Source organism: Heterodontus francisci, chromosome 7, assembly GCF_036365525.1.
Source record: "Heterodontus francisci isolate sHetFra1 chromosome 7, sHetFra1.hap1, whole genome shotgun sequence".
Taxonomy (NCBI): Eukaryota; Metazoa; Chordata; class Chondrichthyes; order Heterodontiformes; family Heterodontidae; genus Heterodontus; species Heterodontus francisci.
Genome location: NC_090377.1, coordinates 80,257,400 through 80,279,007, shown reverse-complemented (window position 1 = coordinate 80,279,007; position 21,608 = coordinate 80,257,400). Strand labels below are relative to the sequence as shown.

Below are 21,608 nucleotides of genomic sequence, written 5' to 3'. Positions count from 1 at the left end.
CCACTGGCTCCCCCTCATCAACTCTACTAGTTACATCCTCGAAGAATTCTAGTACATTTGTCAAGCATGATTTCCCTTTCATAGATCCATGCTGACTCTGCCCGATTCTACCACTGTTCCCTAAGTGCTCTGCTATAAAATCTTTGATAATGGACTCTAGAATTTTCCCCACTACCGACATCAGGCTGACTGCTTTCTCTCTATCTCCCTTTTTAAATAGTGGGGTTACATTAGCCACCCTCCAATCTGTAGGAACTGTTCCAGAGTCTATAGAATCTTGGAAGATGACTACCAATGCATCTATTATTTCTAGGACCACTTCTTTAAGTACTCTGGGATGCATACCATCAGGTCCTGGGGATTTATTGGCCTTCAATCCCATCAATTTCCCCAACACCATTTCTCTACTTATACTGATTTCTTTCAGTTCCTCTCTCTCTCTAAGCACTGTGTTCCCCAACATTTCTGGTATGATATTTGTGTCTTCCTTTGTGAAGACAGAACCATATTACAGTATAAGATGGGAAGTTCTAATTAGATCAGTGATTTCTAATTGATTTCCATCTGCAGAGATTTCAATGGTGGGTTCAACAATGGGAAAGTGCAGAGGCATTGACACCAACTTTTGGGTTTCCATGATTAACGGCTTGTGTGCCAATTCCCGAGTTTGCTATCCATTTTAGAGGTGTAACGATGGTGAACACCAACAATTTCCCTGCCATTACTACAGCAAAATCCGGGCCATAGTTTTTTGCTTTGCTGAGACTATAGGGAGTTTTGAAAATTGGAACTATTAAGATAGTTAATTATTTTGAGTTTTGCGGAAACATTATTGGGGAAGGGGAGAAATTCTGTAGAATTTCCATTCAGGTTATTTAAATGAGTGGGATAGAATCCATAATAGGTAAAAAAAAAATACTTTGACAGCAATGGCCTTGTTGCAGCAAACAACCTTTACTTATTGCAGGCTACTTTATATTCTTATACACAACATTAGGTTCTCTTATAGCCTGAAAAGTATTTAATTTTTTTTAGCACTCCACATTTTCTTATTTAATTCCCATCTACAGGCTTTCACATTGTAGACATATGTCAAAGAGTACTTTTATAAAATGTTATTACAAATTCCTGTCTGCATCGCTGTAGCAGTATATAACTATATGACTAAACAATATACAACTACAAAATTAGACTACAATACTTCTGTTTTTGATATGATAGAGAAATGAAACATTTATTGTGTTACTATGTGCATTTTCTTTATTTTGTTCAATCTTTTATGGTTATTAAATTACAAAGAAAGAAACTTGCATAAGCACAATCAGGGACTTTGTATGTCATAATATTCTCATTAATATTATAACCTTTGTATAAAAAGCCATTGCGGCAGATAACACAAACTAGATACAGTCCTTTTTTACAATCAGATAGAATTACACATCCTCACCCATTTTGACTATTTGTAATTCTTAGTCAATAGCTTTCATTTTAACTTTTGCAGTAGTAACAGCAAAATAAAGTAAGTGTGAAATTCTATAACGAAATTGGATTGTCTGTGTCAAAGCAATCACTATTTATCAACACAATTATTTAAAATAATACCCTTGATCAGCTGTTTTGAAATGAAGGGTTTGCTAATCTGACTTCGTGATTGACAGATGCAGTTGTTAGTATCAATGTGTCATCAATGATTGATGCTTTCAGACATGCACTGTTGCTAAGCGTTTGATTCTTTATCAGTTTAGTGATATCTGGAAAATACAGAAGCAAAGATCAAGGAAAAGAGAAAATAAAAACGCTCACTGTAGTTGAATTGAATCTAGTCATTGTGACCACGGGAATTGAGTGACACCAAGAACTCAGAACTAATGTACCAAAATTAGCACGGTCTGCATAAAAGCAAAGTGACAGACAGTGTTGGGTTGCCTAAAATGGTTTTATTATCCCATGACCCCCTACTGTAATAGCCAATCAGGAGAGTCTAAGAAATGATGTTGCATACTTTCAACAGAGTTGAGGTATATAAGGTAAAACCACCATGTTAACATTTCTGAGCGGTTCAGGCATTCCCAGCCTTGCCTCGGGTGTAGGGATTGCATGGAACCTCCGGGTAGTTTTGTTTCCTTTTCGTAAGAGAAAAGTCTCATTCTCTCAGTGGATTGTTGGCAAAATTCTGAATAAGGAGGTGGTTTCCGAACCTTTAAAGCCTTTGGGCTTAGCCCTATAACTCTAGGCACTCTTGAAAATTCAGGTTAGTAAATCTGTATTTCTTCTTAAACAGCATTTTGTCTTCATGGTAATAAAATTAATCCAAGTGATTTTGTATGTTAAGCAATAAATACATTCTTGTAATATTTATTTTCCTAGTAAAAGTTTGAGAAAAAAACGTTTAAGATATATTTATCTATACATTATTAAATATTTGTAACTCTAGACAACGGTACTCAATCTTCTGAGTGTGAAATGGATTTGTTGAACAATACTTAATATATGAATATTAAGACAAATTGAATTCTGTGGTTTAAACCTAAATTATTTGGAAAGTTCGGTCTGTAATTAGAAGTTTTCAAGGTTATGCTATTGACAGATAAATTAAGAACTGCTAAGAATAGCACTGATTATATGCATCGGGTATCAGCTAGGCAGTGATGTCTTTTTAAGGGAATCAGCGCTGAGCTATTAGTTGTACCACCAGCTATGTCACACTTGTCCACTGTCAATCAAAGACATCTGGCTAAATTTAGAGCACAGCTTTTCTGTCACAAGCTAGTCAATCCTTACTTAAAAAGAAACTAAGGATCATATTTATAAGATGTTGCAAATGCATTCTAAATAAAAAGTCGTTTTTCTATCTTTCCTTTCATGTGTAACTCCATACCATATTGGGTTTCTTAAGCTAATATTTGGGTGTAATGGTATTCTTTTTAGTGTGGTATAAATTAACTTTACTTAAAGATCAGATTTATGCATCTGTTTAGTTAGAGCCAATGTTGTAGAAAATTTAGATAAAATTATGAAACGTGAAAATATTTTTAACAACTGAAACATAATTTGCAAATATTATTAATTTATTCATTTCCATCCTGAAAATATTTCGTTTACTAATTGAGAGCAGACTTTTACAGACTTTTACTTTTAAATCTTTTACAACGTAGCATGGCAATCTAACATAGAGATAGTGCACAGCACCTCGTTGTCAGGCCATTTAACCATCTTTTAAAACATTCCATAGCAGTTGCCAGAAGTGTCATGAGTAGCTAAGTCTGATTCTCAGGGGCTATCAGTGGTGTTTGCTCAAGGACTGAGATGACTCACAGTCCAAATATATTTTAATATGGATATTGCCGTAGTCACTGAATCGACATAACAAAATACAGGCGATTATGATAAAATAAAGTTCTGTAAGGGTAGACTGAGTATTAGTTTAAACATGTCCCATCAACTCTAACAGCAAATTGCATGCATACACAAAAACAAATTTCGTTCATAATTGATTTCCTATTCTGCAACGAATAGCTCCTGTACAGTAGCGTCAGCGTTAAAACTGAGTTCGTTTCTTTCCACTGGCTCGAGCCAGACTAACGAGCAGCCCGAGCCAACTAAATATAAAAAGATAAGCACAGAACATGACTTAATAAAAATGTTTATTCATTTAATTCTTTAAAATATTGGACAAGGAAACATTCTAAGAAATGCCGTTATTAACTATCCATGTTTTTCTTTTTTAGGGTGCCGATAAAAATGGCAACACAAGCTCCGACTTTTTTACATCCGCTTCAGAGTGTTGTGGCACTGGAGGGTAGTGCCGCAACCTTTGAAGCACATATTAGTGGTAAGTTATCAAATCACTTTTGCAAGTGTCACGTAAATTGAGAGAGATTTAAGGACACACAGTACTGGAGATGAAAATCACAGCTGTCAGAGTCTGAAGGCCGGGGGAGAAATAGGTTAAAGATTCGGGCGGTCACTTTTGTGGCTCAATATAATTAAATACGTGCGATTGTTATCTTGTCAATTTATTACTTATTTCGGGAATCAGTAAAATAATTGTTTACCAGCACAGTTACACCACAATCTTAACGACATAAATTATTGAGTTCTGGAAGAAATGTATTACTGCTCAATTTATTGTCAAGCTGCACTTAAATAGATATGCATCACAACAAACTGTTCAAGAGCTTAGTGTTAACTAATCAGAGTAGTGCAAACTGAAATATTTCTCACTGTTTTATGTCTCTATTGTCCATGTTTGATTTTCTGTTTCTAAAGGACCTCTGTGTCTGTATATTTGTTGCAATGATATGCATTGTGTGCGTACACTAGTTTCGGGAGCCCTGTTCTCTGTGTTGGCAGGTTTGCCAGTTCCTGAGGTGAGCTGGTTCAGGGATGGCCAGGTTCTCTCCGCTGCTGCTCTCCCGGGCGCAGAGATTTCATTCAGCGACGGCCGCGCCAAGCTGACTATCTCCCGGGTGACGCCTACGCACAGCGGCAGGTTCTCTGTGCGAGCCACCAATGGATCAGGACAAGCGACTAGTACCGCCGAGCTGCTGGTGACAGGTAACTGTGCAGAGCAACCAGCTGGTGCTGCTGGCACTGGGGGAGGGGTTGGGGAAAGGCTTCACTCAAAATATCTGGCAAATCCCTCATTAAAAAAAGTAAAGGGTGGGGTGGGGGACGATGTCAGCTGTAAATACACAATCACCATTGAGTATTTTATAAAAGATTGTAAATACAATTTTTAATATGTTGAAACATACTACACTCTCCCTCGGGTTATCGGTATAGCGCAGGCGCAATGAGTTTTACCCCCGAATGAGTTTTACCCCTGATTCTTAGCTAATACATAACCAACACCACAGGCCAAATTTTCGAAATAAAAACAGAAAGTGCTGGAAAATCTCAGCAGGTCTGGCAGCATCTGTGGAGAGAGAAGCAGAGTTAACGTTTCAGGTCAGTGACCCTGCTTTCGAACAAATTTTCGCTTTGGGGCAGGAAGCAGGAGTTGGGATCGTTTCTCTGCCCCTGGGTGGGGAATAGTCACTGACCTCAGAGCCGCCCCTTAATTGGAGTGGAGGCAGGTTCCCTGTCCTATTAAGGCAGGCGGGTGGGCTCTCAGGAGGGCCAATCAGAGGCCTTCCAGCTTGAGAGGAGCTGCAGTAAGGGATAAGTAACTGAGAGGGTGCTTCAACATGGAGGGTGCCCTCTTGTCAACTTCTTTAAAGGTTGATGTGACAAACGGAAAAAGAATTCAGGCCACCACTGTGGGATGGGGGCGGGAGGGGGGCTGGGGGAATTCCCCTAAAGGGCAACCTTTTGCTGCACGCACCTAGGCAGGCAGCGAATTCCTGTAGGCATGACTGGAGTGCTGCCCTCCCCCCCGCCACCCTCCCCACCAACCTGCTGCTGGGTGCGTTTCTCCAGGCAGTGAAACTGTCCCTGTCATGTCGGGGAACTGGAGACTGACTGGAAATCCCAGTTGGCCTCTTTTCCGTACCCTCAGCAAGACTCTTAATGAGCTTAATTGGCTACTGGCCTCATGGAGGTGGGTAGCCCTGCTGGGCCCCAAACTGCCTCCTCCAAAATGGCCAGGAACAGGGTCGGGAAACAGGCACGCCAGCCGCTGACAGTATTTTCGGGCCCCGTGTGCCTCCTTTCCCTACCTTGGCGGGATCTGATAGTTCAGCCCCACACGCTCCCAGTAATGCCAAACCCATCGTCTCATGAGACAAACTCTTAAAAACCAAGAGATTTGATATAAAAATCACACCTGAAGAACATTCGGCCATTTTCAGAGTGGCTGCCTAGGATGGGCGTTTGGCCCTTCGCACAGTCTATTTCGAGGCTTGATTTAGGACCCCTCTGGAAAACTGGGATGCCCAGCTGTCAGGCCTGCTCCCACCAATGAGGATCTCTCTTGAAAGGCTCAGTCGTCTCCGTCCCTCCTTCAAGTGAGGGTTTATGAGCGGGGGTCTACGTGCGGGATTCTCCCTCTCTTACCCTCGGTCTCTGTTCTCCCCGTCCCCCCAATCCCATACTCCCAGACTTCGGGGAGGGGAACCTGACCGCTTTGTTACAGGATTTCTCTGGCTCTTTGTGTGAATGAAGCTAGGACATCGATTGCCTCTGCCTCCTCAGGGCCTCTTAACTGCTCTGTGCAGCAGGCCTGCATGTCCCGAATCCTCCAACAGATCCTTTCTGTCTGGCTAAACCACAAATGGCACCACATGCCACTTCACCCCATAACTCATGCATATATGTGTGCACGTATCTTATCACTTCAGGCTGCAGACTCAACAAAGCAAGTCCAGGTCTGATGAAAGGTCACAGACCTGAAATGGTAACTTTGCTTCTCTCTCCACAGATGCTGCCAGACCTGCTGAGTATTTCCAGCACTTTATGTTTTTATTTATTTATTTAGAGATACAGCACTGAAACAGGCCCTTCGGCCCACCGAGTCTGTGCCGACCAACAACCACCCATTTATGCTAATCCTACATTAATCCCATATTCCCTACCACAACCCCACCATTCTCCTACCACCTACCTACACTAGGGGCAATTTACAATGGCCAATTTACCTATCAACCTGCAAGTCTTTGGCTGTGGGAGGAAACCGGAGCACCTGGCGGAAACCCATGCAGTCACAGGGAGAACTTGCAACTCCGCACAGGCAGTACCCAGAACTGAACCTGGGTCGCTGGAGCTGTGAGGCTGCAGTGCTAACCACTGCGCCACTGTGCTGCCCAAGTCTAGGTATGGGCATGACCAAACGGGTGCACATGTGCAGAATGGCTATAAAAAATCCTGAGTTTACAGAGCTCTCTTGTGAGATTGCGAGTCAGCTTGAAATTGAGCGGGAAATCGCATCTTAATTCATGAGAGTTGGCATGACAGCATTCCCTTTTAAAATGAATACCTGACTTGCCCCTTAATGAAGTTTCATGGCTTTACACCTCTTAAAAGAGCAATATTTTATCATGCTGTTTTTCAATTTTACCAAATGTGTATTTTGCATTTTTTATCTTATTTTGTATAATATTCAATGGCATTTGTCTACATTGACATTGGATACAACTGATTCTGTACTGGATTCCTATTTCTATTTTCAAATGCATTGCAGACTAGATATTAATTAATTATGAATTAAAATAGATAAGATGACCTGATTCAAAATTAACATAGGACCATTTGAAAAATATTCTTGGCTGACATTCAGTGCAGTTCTGTAGGGAGTGATGAATAGTTAGAGGTGCCATTCTTTGGAAGTGACATTAAAATGAGGCTTGTTCCAGATGGTCAGGAAAATATTAAAGGTCCTGTAGAACATTCCTCTCTGAGCCATCAAAAATAAATTAATTGGTTATTCATTTCAATGTTGTTTGTGACACATAGCTGTCTCCAAAATAACTGCTGCATTCATTTACATAACAATAGCAATTGTATTTCAAGTATTTCATCCTGTTCGAAGCACTTCAAAACATTTTGGGTAAGGTGTGATAAGACAGTATATAAATACAATTATTAAATCAGCCCAATACAGAAGATGAGACATTTGATGCCTGACACTTGCTATCTTTATAAGATTCAGTATTATCAAGGAAAGGGTAGAGTAAATACCATCGTCTTGCTATCCCTTCTAACTCTCAATTTGTTTTACTTTCTCTGGTGTATCTGCTTCACTTCATTATTGCCCTTCAAACCATTCAAATTCCCAACCTTTGTTGGAAAGGAATAACCTCATTAAATCTTGTTTCTTAAGCTTTGTGAATTCACTGTTATATTTGTTATTAGTTTCTTGAAATATTTTACCATTAAACATAAAAACTAACATTTTTTCAATATCTGTTTCACCGTGAAATGATAACTTGGATGCATATGAAGAACATAGCTCAGAAATCACTAGTTTAATCATCACACCAAGAAATTAAGTAGGGAAATTAGATAAAGTCGTTTATGTGCTGCCTTTCAATTCTGGGACCCATGCTCAAATTTAGCTCAGGTTAATGGGAAGTTCCTCCCTCTCTGCTATTGTCATGGTATGTATAAAATCAGGAATAGGCCTTGATTTAATTCCTGCTGCTATGGATTCATTGCCCAATACTACCTGCAATTTGGCACTAAATCACTAATCTCATACAGAGATACAATTAGGTTTCCTGATGTAGGGAATGGTACTGCCACATTGGTGCAGTAGGGGTATTCCTTTTTGTGTGTATTTTTATATATATATAATATATATATATATACATACACGGAACAAAAACAGAACAGTATTGTAGACACAATTGGTTTAAATTGTGTTCTCACAAATCCTGTCTTTTTTCCTCAATGCTGATAACATTGGAGAAGGATGAATTTCAGGGTTGAAGACATCGTACTGTGAGGATAGGCATATATAAATTGTAAAATAAATAAGCTAATTGGATAATATTGAGCTAAAAGGGTTGTTGGATTAAAACACAGACTTTATAAACAAAAGCTTTTGACTTTCCCCGGGTGTAAGAGAGGATATTACACTATAAAAAGGCAATAATGCTGTAGAGCATATATCAAAAGTTTTGTGCAATAAAGCCAAGGCTCGAGAAAAACAATGAAAGCAAGTAGCACTGTGGTATAAAAAGACGTGAGGCCAGTCATCCCAGTCTAGCAATCTGTTATAATAAATGGGGGTCATAAAAAAAAAGATTGTGTTACATTCAACAGGAAGTAGACAATAAAGAAAATGGTATAAGAAGAGATGTATCATTTTGCTCAGTGAAAGAAACATTTACCTAACTTCAAGACCAGGTAGCCTGATCAGGCTTGGAGAAGCCATTTTCCCAATTTGTTACCAAGTCTTATGCACATGAGCTTTAGACATAGGGCTGATGTGTATTACTGTGAATGGGGTTTTAAGATTGATTCTTTTAACAGGAAGAAATATGATCATTATCCTAAATATTTCTATTTCTAGCTTTTCAAATGTGTTAAAATGATGAGAAAGAAATTATCCAACAATTTTAAGTTAAAGCACATTGTTTGGAGAATGAAAGGAGTTTTACATTTACCTGCTTTGATTTGGAAATTATTGATGCTGACATTTTAGGTGTTAATTTTATAAAAATTGTGCTCCCAAGGGAGAGCCTCAGCTATCAGGGGTGCATATTAGAAATTGAACATAACGCAAGAAATAGGAGCAGGAGTGGACCATATAGCCCCTTGAGCCTGCTCCACCATTCAATATGATCATGGCTGATCTTCTGCCTCAACCCCATTTTTCCCACCACTCCCCATATCCCTTGATTCCCTGAGAGACCAAATATCTATCTATCTCAGCCTTGAATACACTCCGATGGAGGATCCATAGCCCTCTGGAGCAGAGAATTCCAAAGATTCACAACATTCTAAGTGAAGAAATTTCTCCTCATCTCAGTCATAATGATTGACCCCTTATTCTGAGACTGTGCCCCCATGTTCTAGATTCCCTAGCCAAGGAAACAACCTCTCAGTGCCTATCCTGTCAAGGCCCTTCAGAATCTTGTATGTTTCAATGAGATCGCCTCTCATTCTTCTAAACTCCAGTGAGTATAGGCCCAATTTACTCAGCTTCTCATCATAAGACAACCCTCTCTTCACAGGAACCAATCTAGTGAATCTTTGCTGTACCATCTCCAAGGCAGTATATATTTCCTTAAATATGGAGACCAAAACTGCGCACAGTACTCCAGGTGTGGTCTCACCAAAGTCCATAAAATTGTAGCAAGACATCTTTATTTTTGTACTCCAATTCCCTTGCAATAAAGACCAACATTTCATTTGCCTTCCTAATTGCTTGCTGTCCTGCATGCTGACTTTCTGTGTTCCTTGTGCGAGTACACCCAAGTCACTCTGAACTTCAACATTTGGAATTTTCACGCCTTTTAAAAAATATTCTGCTTTTCTTAAGAAAAAAGTGGATAACCTCACATTTCCCACATTATACTCTATCTACCACCTTGCTATCCACTCACTTAACCTGTCTATATCTCTTGGCAGCCTTTTTGTGTCCTCCTCATAGCTTACATTCCCACCTAGCTTTGTACTGTCAGCAAACTTTGATATATTAATGGAATTAATAGATGGAAAATCATGGGAAATTGTGACCTGAATTCTATTATGTGCCCCCAGTGGATGACATTCCGTGCTTAGAGCATGATTTTGTAAAATTACCATGCTCTATTTGCTAGCACTAACACCCTTTAATTTGAGATCAAAAAGCAATAAAAATAAAACTGAACAAGTTGATATCCTGTGATGTTGCTCACAAAGCAGAGATATAGGAGGTAATTTTTGTCTTCATTGCATGGGTGGTAAACTGTCATTACAGATCACTGGCCTGTATCAGAGCCTGATTTTATTTCGATATGGAAATTAAAATTGGACAGGTTCTGTAACGAACAGGAAATACCCAATGCTTGTTTACTGCCCATGTGATGAAAATGACAATTATCCCCATGGTAATCCCTGGCATTTGGGCATGGATCAGCAGCAGTGAAGGCATTAGTACGTAGACCGCCTGAGTAGGGAGACCTGAGAGACACAGAAGGGATACTTCATAGATATGGGATAATAATAAAAGCAGTATTTACGAACAGAAGGCAAGGCAGGTGTAATCAGAAAAGTTGAGTTTTTGTGCCGGTGACATATTTAAAGTGTGATATGCACTAATATGCAAGACTTTATGTATCTTGTTGCTTAATAACTTAATCCAAGATAGCTATGAATTTAAATTTAGTAATTTTTAAAAAATATTGCAGCAGAGACAGCGCCTCCCAACTTTATACAGAGACTACAAAGCATGACTGTAAGACAAGGATCCAAAGTTAGACTGGATGTTCGTGTGACTGGAATCCCTACACCTGTGGTGAAGTTCTACAGGGAAGGAGCAGAAATCCAGAGTTCTCCCGACTTCCAGATTGTACAAGACAGTGATTTGTACAGTTTAATAATTACTGAAGTCTACGCAGAGGATTCTGGAACTTTCTCAGTGACTGCCACAAACAGTGTTGGACGTGCCACCTCCACAGCCGAGCTCCACGTCCAAGGTATTTCTTTGTTGGTATTATTTACACAAGTTGAAACAATACCTTGTACAGTTCCAAAACTAATTGCAACTCGTTCGTTATCATGTTCCTTTTCTACAGCTGATGATGAAGTGGTACCTGCTAAAAAGACAAAGACAATTATTGCTTCTACTGAAATTTCCCAGGCAAGACAAATCCAAGTTGAAAAGGTATCTTGTTCTTGGTTTTCACTCTGAGATAAATTTTACGATAATTTATTTGTCATAATTGACAATTATAATTTTCTTTATATTTTAGAAAATGGAAGCTCACTATGAGGCTGGGTCTTTGACAACTGAAATGATTGTCGATGGTAGGACAGTAGTGCAGCATTTGCATCATAAGACACCACCTCGCGTCCCACCAAAACCAATGTCCAGGTCCCCAACTCCACCAGCTACTGCTGGCAAAGTGAGTCGCCAACAATCCCCATCTCCTGTTCGTCATGTGAGGGCCCCAACACCTTCACCTGTCAGGTAAGGGAAATTTTAATGTTTATATCTAAACATTTAAACATTTTTCTTAATGCATTTAATAATTGGTAATTCATGTAGAATAATGGTGTAAAATTCAACGGTTCTCTGAATTTCTGAATGAATGATGGAATTCATCAAACAGACCTTGCTTGGCTTCCAAATCAAAGTTAAAGTTCATGGAGCTAAACTTATTTTTACACAAGAATCTGGCCAGAGCTTAAGGTTCATGGTGTCACTTACGGCATCTGGATGGAAATCCTACAGTTGTTTGGTTGCAAAAGGTTCCCTAATTTAATTCACTTGAATCCAAATTCAAATTTAAGAAGTTTTTTTTATTTTGCAAAGAAAATCAGCAATATATTGGAGTGACAGCTATTTTGGAATAATAGAAAAACGTAGAAATGATTAGTACCAGAAAAGGGCATTGTGGTCTATCTGTCCAGTGCCATGTTTCAAAAATACCATCTAATATTCCATTATGCCTTTCAATCACTTTTTTTTAACCCCTCAATCACTTATTTCATCAAAAAGCTATCCAGTTCCTTGTTGAGTTTTCGGGCAATACGTGTCTCTGTTGTATTCTTGGATAGTATAAATTCTGTCTGTGTGTAGTGAATAATCTGAATACCTGTTTATCGTTTCTCTTTGGAATTTTAGCTCATCACCCTGGTTATAGAGTATGATTATGTCAACCAAAATATTAAGCTTTAGTAATTATAATCATCCCATTAGAATCTTGAAAACGTCTATAAAGTCTCCCTGAGCTATCTTTCTTCAATTATTCTTACAATAATAGTGTAAATATTCTTAGCTTCCCTAAACTCATCTTTAGTTTAAATGCGTAATCCCTGATGTGTTTAGTTTCCCTCCACTGCACTCGCTCCAAAGCCTCTGTTGTATGATAAATGAATTGGACATATTACACCAGGTGGGCCTGAACCAATTTCTATACAAAGCATATTATTATTCCTTGAGCTTATGTTCTATTCTCCTCGCTATGCACAACAAGATCTTGTTTGCAAGGAAAAAAATACTTTTTTATATGCTGCGATCAAAGGCAAGTTTGCCACTTGTAAAGTGACAATTGTACCACGGAACCACCACTGCATCTGATGCTATGAATGATTAACTTTAAATGCTACAATTTTTTCAATACAGATCTGTGTCTCCAGCTGGAAGACTCTCAACATCACCTATTAGATCCGTCAAATCTCCACTTCTTACTCGCAAAGCTCAGACGACTACAGTTGTCACTTCAGAAGCTATACCTCCTTGGAAGCAGGAAGGCTATGTTTCAGCAACTGAAGCACAAATGAGAGAAAGCAGATTAACCACAAGCACTACACAGGTTCATAGAGAAGAAAAATGGGAAAGGAGATATGGAGTCCATGGACAGATGATAATCACTGGTGCTGCTGAAGCTGCTGGTGCTGCTAGAGTTTCCACGGTTGAACGAGGTGCCGGTGCTGCTGGAGCTGCTAGAGTTTCCACGGTTGAACGAGGTGCCGGTGCTGCTGGAGCTGCTAGAGTTGCCACAGTTGAACGAGGTGCCAGTGCTGCTGGAGCTGCTAGAGTTGCCACAGTTGAACGAGGTGCCAGTGCTGCTGGAGCTGCTAGAGTTGCCACAGTTGAACGAGGTGCCAGTGCTGCTGGTGCTGCTAGAATTGCCACAGTTGAACGAGGTGTCAGTGATGCTGGAGCTGCTAGAATGACCACAGTGGAACGAGCTGCCAGTGCTGCTGGAGCTACTGGAATGACCACAGTTGAAGGAGGTGTCAGTGCTGCTGGAGCTGCTAGAATGACCACAGTTGAACGAGATGTCAGTGATGCTGGAGCTGCTAGAATGACCACAGTGGAACGAGCTGCCAGTGCTGCTGGAGCTGCTAGAATGACCACAGTGGAACGAGCTGCCAGTGCTGCTGGAGCTGCTAGAGTTACCGCAGTTGAAGCAGGTGTCAGTGCTGCTGGTGCTGCTAGAGTTACCGCAGTTGAACGAGATGCCAGTGCTGCTGGTACTGCTAGAATAACAACAGTTGAACAACCTGCTGGTGCTTCAAGAATTACAACAGTTGAAAGATTGACCAGAGTTACCACTGTGGATGGAGTTGCTGGTGCTGCTAGAGTTACCACAGTGGAAGGAAGTGCTGCAGCTGTTGGAATGACTGGTGTTACTGCTGGCAAAGAGGTAAAGCAAATTTGCATTTTCATCAAGCATGACCAAGTTCTGCCAAAAACAAAATGTTGTTAATTCATATCAGTCCTAATTCAGTTACATGGGAAGATTTCAGACTCAAATATACTGGGTTCAATACATTTTAAACCCACAGTGAAAGTGGATTAAAGTAGATCTGAGCAAAATAAACCAACTTCCTGCTTGGTTGTAAAGGAAAAACATTTTATATCTGTAAAGACTTAATAATCTAATTAGTTATGTTTATGCTTTTCAAATGTATGTATATGCAACTGCATTTTGATTATTACACCATTACAGCTTCATGTTGAAGGCAATTTTTTTAATATTTAGTGTCATGGCATATATAACAAAATCAATCTATTTTTTGCTATAAAAAATTCAGACAGAGCATGGCATAGAAAAAACAGCAGCTGTTGCTACTGTAGTAGCCGCTGTTGACCAAGCCAGAGTACGTGAACCAGTTATTGTAACCACTACCACAGAAAGAAGTACTTCAGAGAAACATGTTTTTACAGCACAAGCACAACTGATTGGGGAACAGGTAGTTTGAATCACAATGAAAAATAACTTTTAATTCACATATTTGTTACCAAAATATAACCTTTTGCTCTCATAATAAATGTTACTGTGAAATTTTCATGTAACCATTAAACATTTTTTATATACCTCTCAGTTTTACCACTTCTCCCCTGTAGTTTCACTTAGTTTCACTAGCATTTCTTCATGCTCGTACCCTTTAGACTTGCCACTTTTCCCTTATTCCTTAGTTTCACACTTACTCCCTTATTCTTATATCTCTTAGTATCATTACTACTCTTCTGTCAAGTGTGTATCACCTTGCATGTACATGTCATGTAATTTTAGATCGTTTGCTTAAAATTTGTATTGGTTATAAATGCATTGTAGTGTACATTTTTCTATCAAAAACAATACCAATTTATTTTGTAACTTTGACAATTAATGATAGAAGCTAAAAGTTTATTTTTAAAATTTCTTAATTATTATGTTTGCTTTGATTGACAAATTAACTAGCTTTTGAAAATAACAATATCTTAAAAGCAAAATAAACCCCCAGGACATTATAAATAAGAAATATATTCTCAGACCTCAATACATTATCAAAGCCCAAGATGGTATTGCTTTTGAAGGTCATAGTTAATCTTGTGAAATTTAAGATTAGACTATGAGTGCTCTCGCAGACTTAGCTCTTGTTGTCTGCAGATTGAGGTTGGCAAAAAGGCTGAAGCTGTGGCTAAGGTACTGGCTGCTGTGGATCAAGCACGTACTAGACATCCTTTGTATGCTGAAGGAGTGCGTTCAGAAGAAACATCTATGGAGTATGAATATGCACAGCGTGGTGTATGTCAAAGTACCACTGAGTTTTCTGCTGAAAAACGAACAGCTCCTGCTGAACAACAAGTTGTCACCACAACTGTCAGAAAAGGGACAGTTATTGTGCCAACTGAAACACAAATTTCCTATGGCGAGCAAGCTGAAAAATACATTTCACAGGTTAGATATCATTTCACTCATAAAACGAGTTAAATTTAAGAAAGATTCTGTTATTAATGTTAACTATGAAGACCATCTTACCAGAACATTTCTTTCAATTTTATCAGTACACTATGAATCTAACATAATAATAAAGATTTTGTTGGTTGCTATAGATTGAAAGAATATCTGAATCTGCAGTACATCTGGACCACAAACTTCCCAGTGCAATTCCTCATTTCACGGTTTCAAAAATCACTGTATCCAAACCGGAAACAACCCAAGAGGTAAGGGTAAAAATTCTGTAGGCAGACAAATAAACAAAAAGCTTACAATATTAAATCTTAAATAAACAAGATGATAAATTGAGGTACTTGATAATCAAAGAAAACTATAGGTAGAGAAAGTGGGAAAGGAAAATCTATTTACTTTGTTTAACAAGAGTCTTACCAATTTTGGGGAACTATTCCTGTAGACTATGCATAATTCCCACCAATGTAAACAAAGGTCTGCGGATGTACCATGCAAGCATTGAGACAAGCGTATAAGTATAAATGCCTTCTAATGAAATAAGTCATGTGGAAATTGACATTGATAATGATTGACACAAATGCTAGAGACACTGGAGTGGAACTTCCTTTAGGCCCAATTTCAGGCCTGAAATGGATGTCCCCAACTGGGAGGCCCCAAAGTAGACCTTGACAATCAACAATATTATTTGGGTGAGCTGTTGGTTCTTACCATGCCTGCACACATGCCTTACCCATTTTAAAAAGATAGTAAGTTTGATGGGAGGGAGACGGGTGGGAAGGGGCAACAGAGGAGGGGGCACAATTGTGTGTATTGTGGAGTCAGGAGAGTACTCCTGCTCCACCTAGCTCCTCAAGAATTATCTTTGCATTTATTTAAAATCTTCTGTTTTGTTGGTGGCCAGAATCCATTGTGGAGCAGGCCTAGCTCCTGCTTTGCACATTAGTATTCAGTTTCCCAGCGAGGCCTAAAACAGGTGTTAGACTCATTAGACTGCTGGTCTGATTAATAAGTTTACAGACGACACAAAGGTTGGTGGAGTTGCGGATAGTGTTGAGGATTGTCAGAGGATACAGCAGGATATAGATCGGTTGGAGACTTGGGCGGAGAAATGGCAGATGGAGTTTAATCCAGACAAATGTGAGGTAATGCATTTTGGAAGGTCTAATGCAGGTGGGAAGTATACAGTAAATGGCAGAACCCTTAGGAGTATTGACAGGCAGAGAGATCTGGGCGTACAGATCCACAGGTCACTGAAAGTGGCAACGCAGGTGGATAAGGTAGTCAAGAAGGCATACGGCATGCTTGCCTTCATCGGTCGGGGCATAGAGTATAAAAATTGGAAAGTCATGCTGCAGCTGTACAGAACTTTAGTTAGGCCACACTTAGAATATTGCGTGCAATTCTGGTCGCCACACTACCAGAAGGACGTGGAGGCTTTGGAGAGGGTACAGAAGAGGTTTACCAGGATGTTACCTGGTCTGGAGGGCATTACCTATGAGGAGAGGTTGGATAAACTCGGATTGTTTTCACTGGAACGACGGAGGTGGAGGGGCGACATGATAGAGGTTTACAAAGTTATGAGTGGAATGGACAGAGTGGATAGTCAGAAGCTTTTTCCCAGGGTGGAAGAGTCAGTTACTAGGGGACGTAGGTTTAAAGTGAGAGGGGCAAAGTTTAGAGGGGATGTGCGAGGCAAGTTCTTTACACAGAGGGTGGTGAGTGCCTGGAACTTGCTGCCGGGGGAGGTGGTGGAAGCAGGTACAATACCGACGTTTAAGAGGCATTTTGACAAATACATGAATAGGATGGGAATAGAGGGATATGGTCCCCGGAAATGCAGAAGGTTTTAGTTTAGGCAGGCATCAAGATCGGCGCAGGCTTGGAGGGCCGAATGCCCTGTTCCTGTGCTGTACTGTTCTTTGTTCTTTGTTATTTGTATATTTAAGAGGCCTAATCATTGTTTTAGGCAGCCATTAAGGCCCAACCGAATGTTAAGGCATACACCTTTCAGGCACACTTTGGGCACAGGATGTTGGTGCTTGAAATTGGCCCTTGTGCCCATATTACACATATAATTTCTACCTCACTGTTTGTAGAGATCAATTGGCTAGATTATATTTCATGGTAAAACATACAAGCAAAACATAGATAGTGGATATTGCTATTATTTTCTTTACGGGAAAAATTCTTATTAAAAGTCAGGAAAAAGTTGTTAGAAGCCAGTCATTTGAGTTATTTTAGAAATCAGTTACAGATAATTAATGAGGGAGCATGTACAGAGTGTAATTTTGCTGAGATTGCAGATATATCTCAAGCTATTTTTGCTCAGAATTAAACAGCTTACATTCGAGGTTGCTATTTAAAAAAAAATTATATCTGATTAAAAGGATTTTTTAATATATTGGCCCAGAATTTGCTTAAAAAATAACGGCAGTTTTAATGCGCTTGTGTATTATTTGTGGTGAGCAAGTGGTACGTGATGAGTTGTGAATCACCACAAATTGTTGAACAATTTGCACTGCTTGGCTATTAGCCTTGTGAAAATGGGATCTTGCCATCAACCACCCCTGATTTTCAAGAAATTGCTGCATTTATGTTCGTCACATGAATTAAACTCATTGCAGATAGTTAGGGCTGACACTTAATGATGTAAGGACCCTTTTCATGTCAATATTTAATTTCCTGCAATGCCACTCAACCTTTCTGGCCCAGAAAGGGAGCAATTGAAACCATGGAGACTCATTGCTGCAGGCAGTAAATTGTTCCTGGAGGTTTTTTGAAATTTAAAATGTTATATTTTTAAAAATATTCTTATTTTTCCTTTCTGTCTCTTTTTTTTCTCCCTCTCTTAATTAAATTTTCTTTCTCTTTATTTTTCTTTCTGTATCTAATTTGACTCCAATTCACTCTATTTGCTTCTCCACTATTTGCTCTGTTGGTCCTGTCGTTCACCAAGGTACCAGATGTCCTGTTGACATAGCCCCACCGTTATCAGTGTGCACTTCCAGCAATTTGTGGGCAAAACATTTTTGGGCTGAAGGGCAAGGAAAAATATATAATGAAAGGGGCATGCAGCGAGATGCCCCACACCAGCAAATTCTGGGCCATATTTTTATTTGCTATCTTTGTTTGTCATTCATTTTACATTTTCACAAGTACATTTTTTATTTTCATCATTTATACTAATAGTTTATTTTTTAACAGTTATAGAGCATTAACTAATCTTTGAATCTGACAGTTCATGCTCGTAGGAAGCTGTTTGGATGTACTTTTCACTATTACTTCGATGTTTTCTAAACTAAGTTCCTTTTTTCCTATTGATCATTTCATTTTCATGCAAACACAACATTTTCCAAAATGCTCATCTAATTTAGCTAACCCAATAATCCCATCCATCCATCCATCCATCCATGTCATTGTGACCAGTAATTTAAAATTTTAAAATAATTTGTAAATAATATAACTTTATTCTTCTTGGCTTGGTTAGGTTTCTATAGCAGGAACTGCTATTGTTACTCTGGAAAAAGAGTTGTCTGCGTCTTCTGCTGTGAAGGTTACCAAGCCAGTGAAACCTCCTGTGTTAAAAGAGGCCAGAATTGTGACAGCGGAGAGTGTTTCTCCCCAGCCTCGCATTAGAGAAAGAACAGAAGTGTATGAGACACGGTTTGATACTGAGATGCACAGGCATCTAGGTTTAAGTATTTCAGGCTCACTTGAAGCTGAATTTGATGTTGAACATGAGGAACTTCAATATGAAGCAGAAGAAGAGCAGGTTTGTTAATTACCCAGTAGTGTGCCCTAAATTTTCTAACTTTGTGTGTTCCCTACAAATTAACATAAAATAGTGCAAAACGTTTCGCTGCTAATCAAGAACAAAGCTGACAACAATTTCATCTTTCCCCTTTCTCATCTGAAACCTTTATGACAATATAACATATTGACTTTTTATTATGAGAATGAGAACTCAGTAGTGTGAATCCTCTGTAGGAGGCTCTTTCCCATTTTTCTATTAGATGTGTAACACTCTCCGAAACCTAATACAAAAGCAAAATACTGCGGATGCTGGAAATCTAAAATGAAAACAGAAAATGTTGGAGATACTCAGCAGGTCAGGCAGCATTTGTGGGGAGCGAAACAGAATTAACATTTCAGGTTGATGACCTTTCATCAGAACTGGAAAAAGTTAGAGATGTAACAGGTTTTAAACAAGTGCAGATGCAGGAAACGTGGGGGGGAGGAAGAACAAAAGGGAAGGTCTGTGATAGGGTGGAAGGCAGGAGAGATTAAATGATAAAAGGAAAAGTGAGTTCCCCTAAACCTATTTGACAAATTATATAAGAGGGTCTCTTTTCTTACTCACTACTTTACTTTATGTTTTTCCAGGTCACAGAACCTGTTGCTCCACCAATTCCAACAGTGATTCGACTTACTGCACCAAGTTTTGTTTCTGTAAGCAATTAATTCACATGAAAATGCATTTAAAATGGTCCAATTTGTATATTGAATGCTTTATATTACTGTTTTCAGCAGTTAATCATACCCTACTTTTTTCAGGGCTTAAAAAACATGAATGTAATGGAAGGTGAATCTGTGACCCTATCATGTGAAATCACAGGGCACCCAACGCCAAACGTGATGTGGTTTAGAGAAGATTATCACATTGAAAGTTCCATTGATTTCCAAATAACCTTTGAAAGAGGCATTGCTAGTATAACAATTAGGGAAGCCTTTGCAGAGGATAGTGGCCGCTTTATGTGTACTGCCACCAATGATGCTGGTACTGCTAGTAGTTCATGCTATCTTCTTGTTCAAGGTATGTATTTTAGTGGGGTTAACAATGATGATTAAAGTTTGACAAACAACTTTCTGTCCAAGGCACAGTTGAAATAATTTATTGTTTGTACTTTTGTAGTGTCAGAAGAGATTGAGAGCAAAGAAGAAACCTTTGCAGCATTGGAACAAACTGTCTCTGAAAGGAAACGGTATTTACAGTCTTATATTACTGTTAAAAAGGGAGAAACAGTTAGTTGTATTTATTGTACTTTTATTGCTGATATTTTCCTTTTATTTTATTCTTTGTAGGATATTCTTAGACCTGCTGTACTGTGTATTGAATGTGTAGTAACATAAATAATATAAAGAGCTATGTAAACATGTGCGAAAAGACAGTTATTCATAATGGTCCACCAAATCAGAAATCATATTTTAGTATTTGTTTATTTCCAGAGTTGAAATGAGAGTGGAAACTGTATCAGGAGCAAGTATTACACCTGAATCAGTGGAAGGTGCCACAGGAATCGCTCCTTTCTTCATCAGGAAACCAATAGTACAGAAACTAATTGAAGGTGCAAGTGTCATTTTTGATTGCCAGATTGGAGGCATCCCTAAACCACATGTTTACTGGAGAAAAGCTGGAATTCCATTAACAACTGGATACAGGTATAACATTCTGTTAAACAGCACTTAACCCTCACGTTGAGCTATTTTAAGTTTAAAGACAGCCAACTGAAGTCATTTTTCATTGTTTTAAGTTGGATTATTTGCTGAATTGAAAAATGACAGTTGCACAGCTCAATTATTACTTTTATATCTAAAAATAAACTGTTTAAACATAGTAAGTATGATTTTGTGTTTGGTAGTGTGCAACTTGGTGTTAGAGTTACAATATTGTCACCCCTATTCTCTGATCTGAGCTCATTGTAAGTGCAAAATTGCAAATTTAATGGACTGGATTTTCATTATGGAAGTGGGAAACAGGAACCGGGTCTGATTTTGGGTTAGAAACCTGCCTTCTGGAGGAAGCTGATTCTGATTGCAATTTTCAAATGGGTAAGCCCTTATGGTATGGAGACTGGTTTCCGGTCCACTTAGAGCCAGTGGGATTGGAAATGGCAGTGGGTCAGGTCAAGTCTGGGCTCATGTAGACTTCCACGGCAGCCATCACTGAGGCTGCTGGTTGTCCTGAGGGAGAGATCTGCCTTCCACAGCATCAGAGGGAAGCAAGATGTCACAGAGGATCTGGAGGCCTGCCATTAGGGGCAGGACAGACCCACTCCATGGATGCCCCAATGCTGGAGGCCTTGAGGAAGAGGAGGGAAGTCCTCTTCCCAGAAGGTGGCAGGAGGAGGCCACCTCGTTGTGCAGCAGGGGCTCTGTTCAGTGTTATCCCCCTCTGCCCCCTCTTCCTCCCCTTCTCTTACCTCCTTCTCCTCCCCTGATGAGCTGTCTCCTTCCAGGGCCTCACTGCCCTCAAGGTCCACACTTCTCTAGAGGGCCATGTTATGGAGAGCACAGCAGACCACCACAATGACCAAGATCCTTGTCGGAGATTAT

General features: G+C 39.4%; 1 protein-coding gene across 1 annotated transcript in view; it reads left to right on the top strand.

Moving 5' to 3' along the window:
* Positions 1-3,741: 3,741 nt before the first annotated feature.
* Positions 3,742-21,608, top strand: part of LOC137372387 (titin-like) — a 425,393-nt gene continuing 407,526 nt past the window's right edge. Inside the window, exons 1-14 of the mRNA XM_068036276.1 lie at positions 3,742-3,832; positions 4,354-4,557; positions 10,776-11,063; positions 11,163-11,251; positions 11,340-11,557; positions 12,716-13,742; positions 14,134-14,292; positions 14,973-15,263; positions 15,419-15,529; positions 18,763-19,047; positions 19,659-19,724; positions 19,830-20,088; positions 20,188-20,301; positions 20,534-20,714. Of these exons, the coding sequence (XP_067892377.1) occupies positions 3,742-3,832; positions 4,354-4,557; positions 10,776-11,063; positions 11,163-11,251; positions 11,340-11,557; positions 12,716-13,742; positions 14,134-14,292; positions 14,973-15,263; positions 15,419-15,529; positions 18,763-19,047; positions 19,659-19,724; positions 19,830-20,088; positions 20,188-20,301; positions 20,534-20,714 (3,383 nt within the window). The remainder of the gene's footprint in view (positions 3,833-4,353; positions 4,558-10,775; positions 11,064-11,162; positions 11,252-11,339; positions 11,558-12,715; positions 13,743-14,133; positions 14,293-14,972; positions 15,264-15,418; positions 15,530-18,762; positions 19,048-19,658; positions 19,725-19,829; positions 20,089-20,187; positions 20,302-20,533; positions 20,715-21,608) is intronic.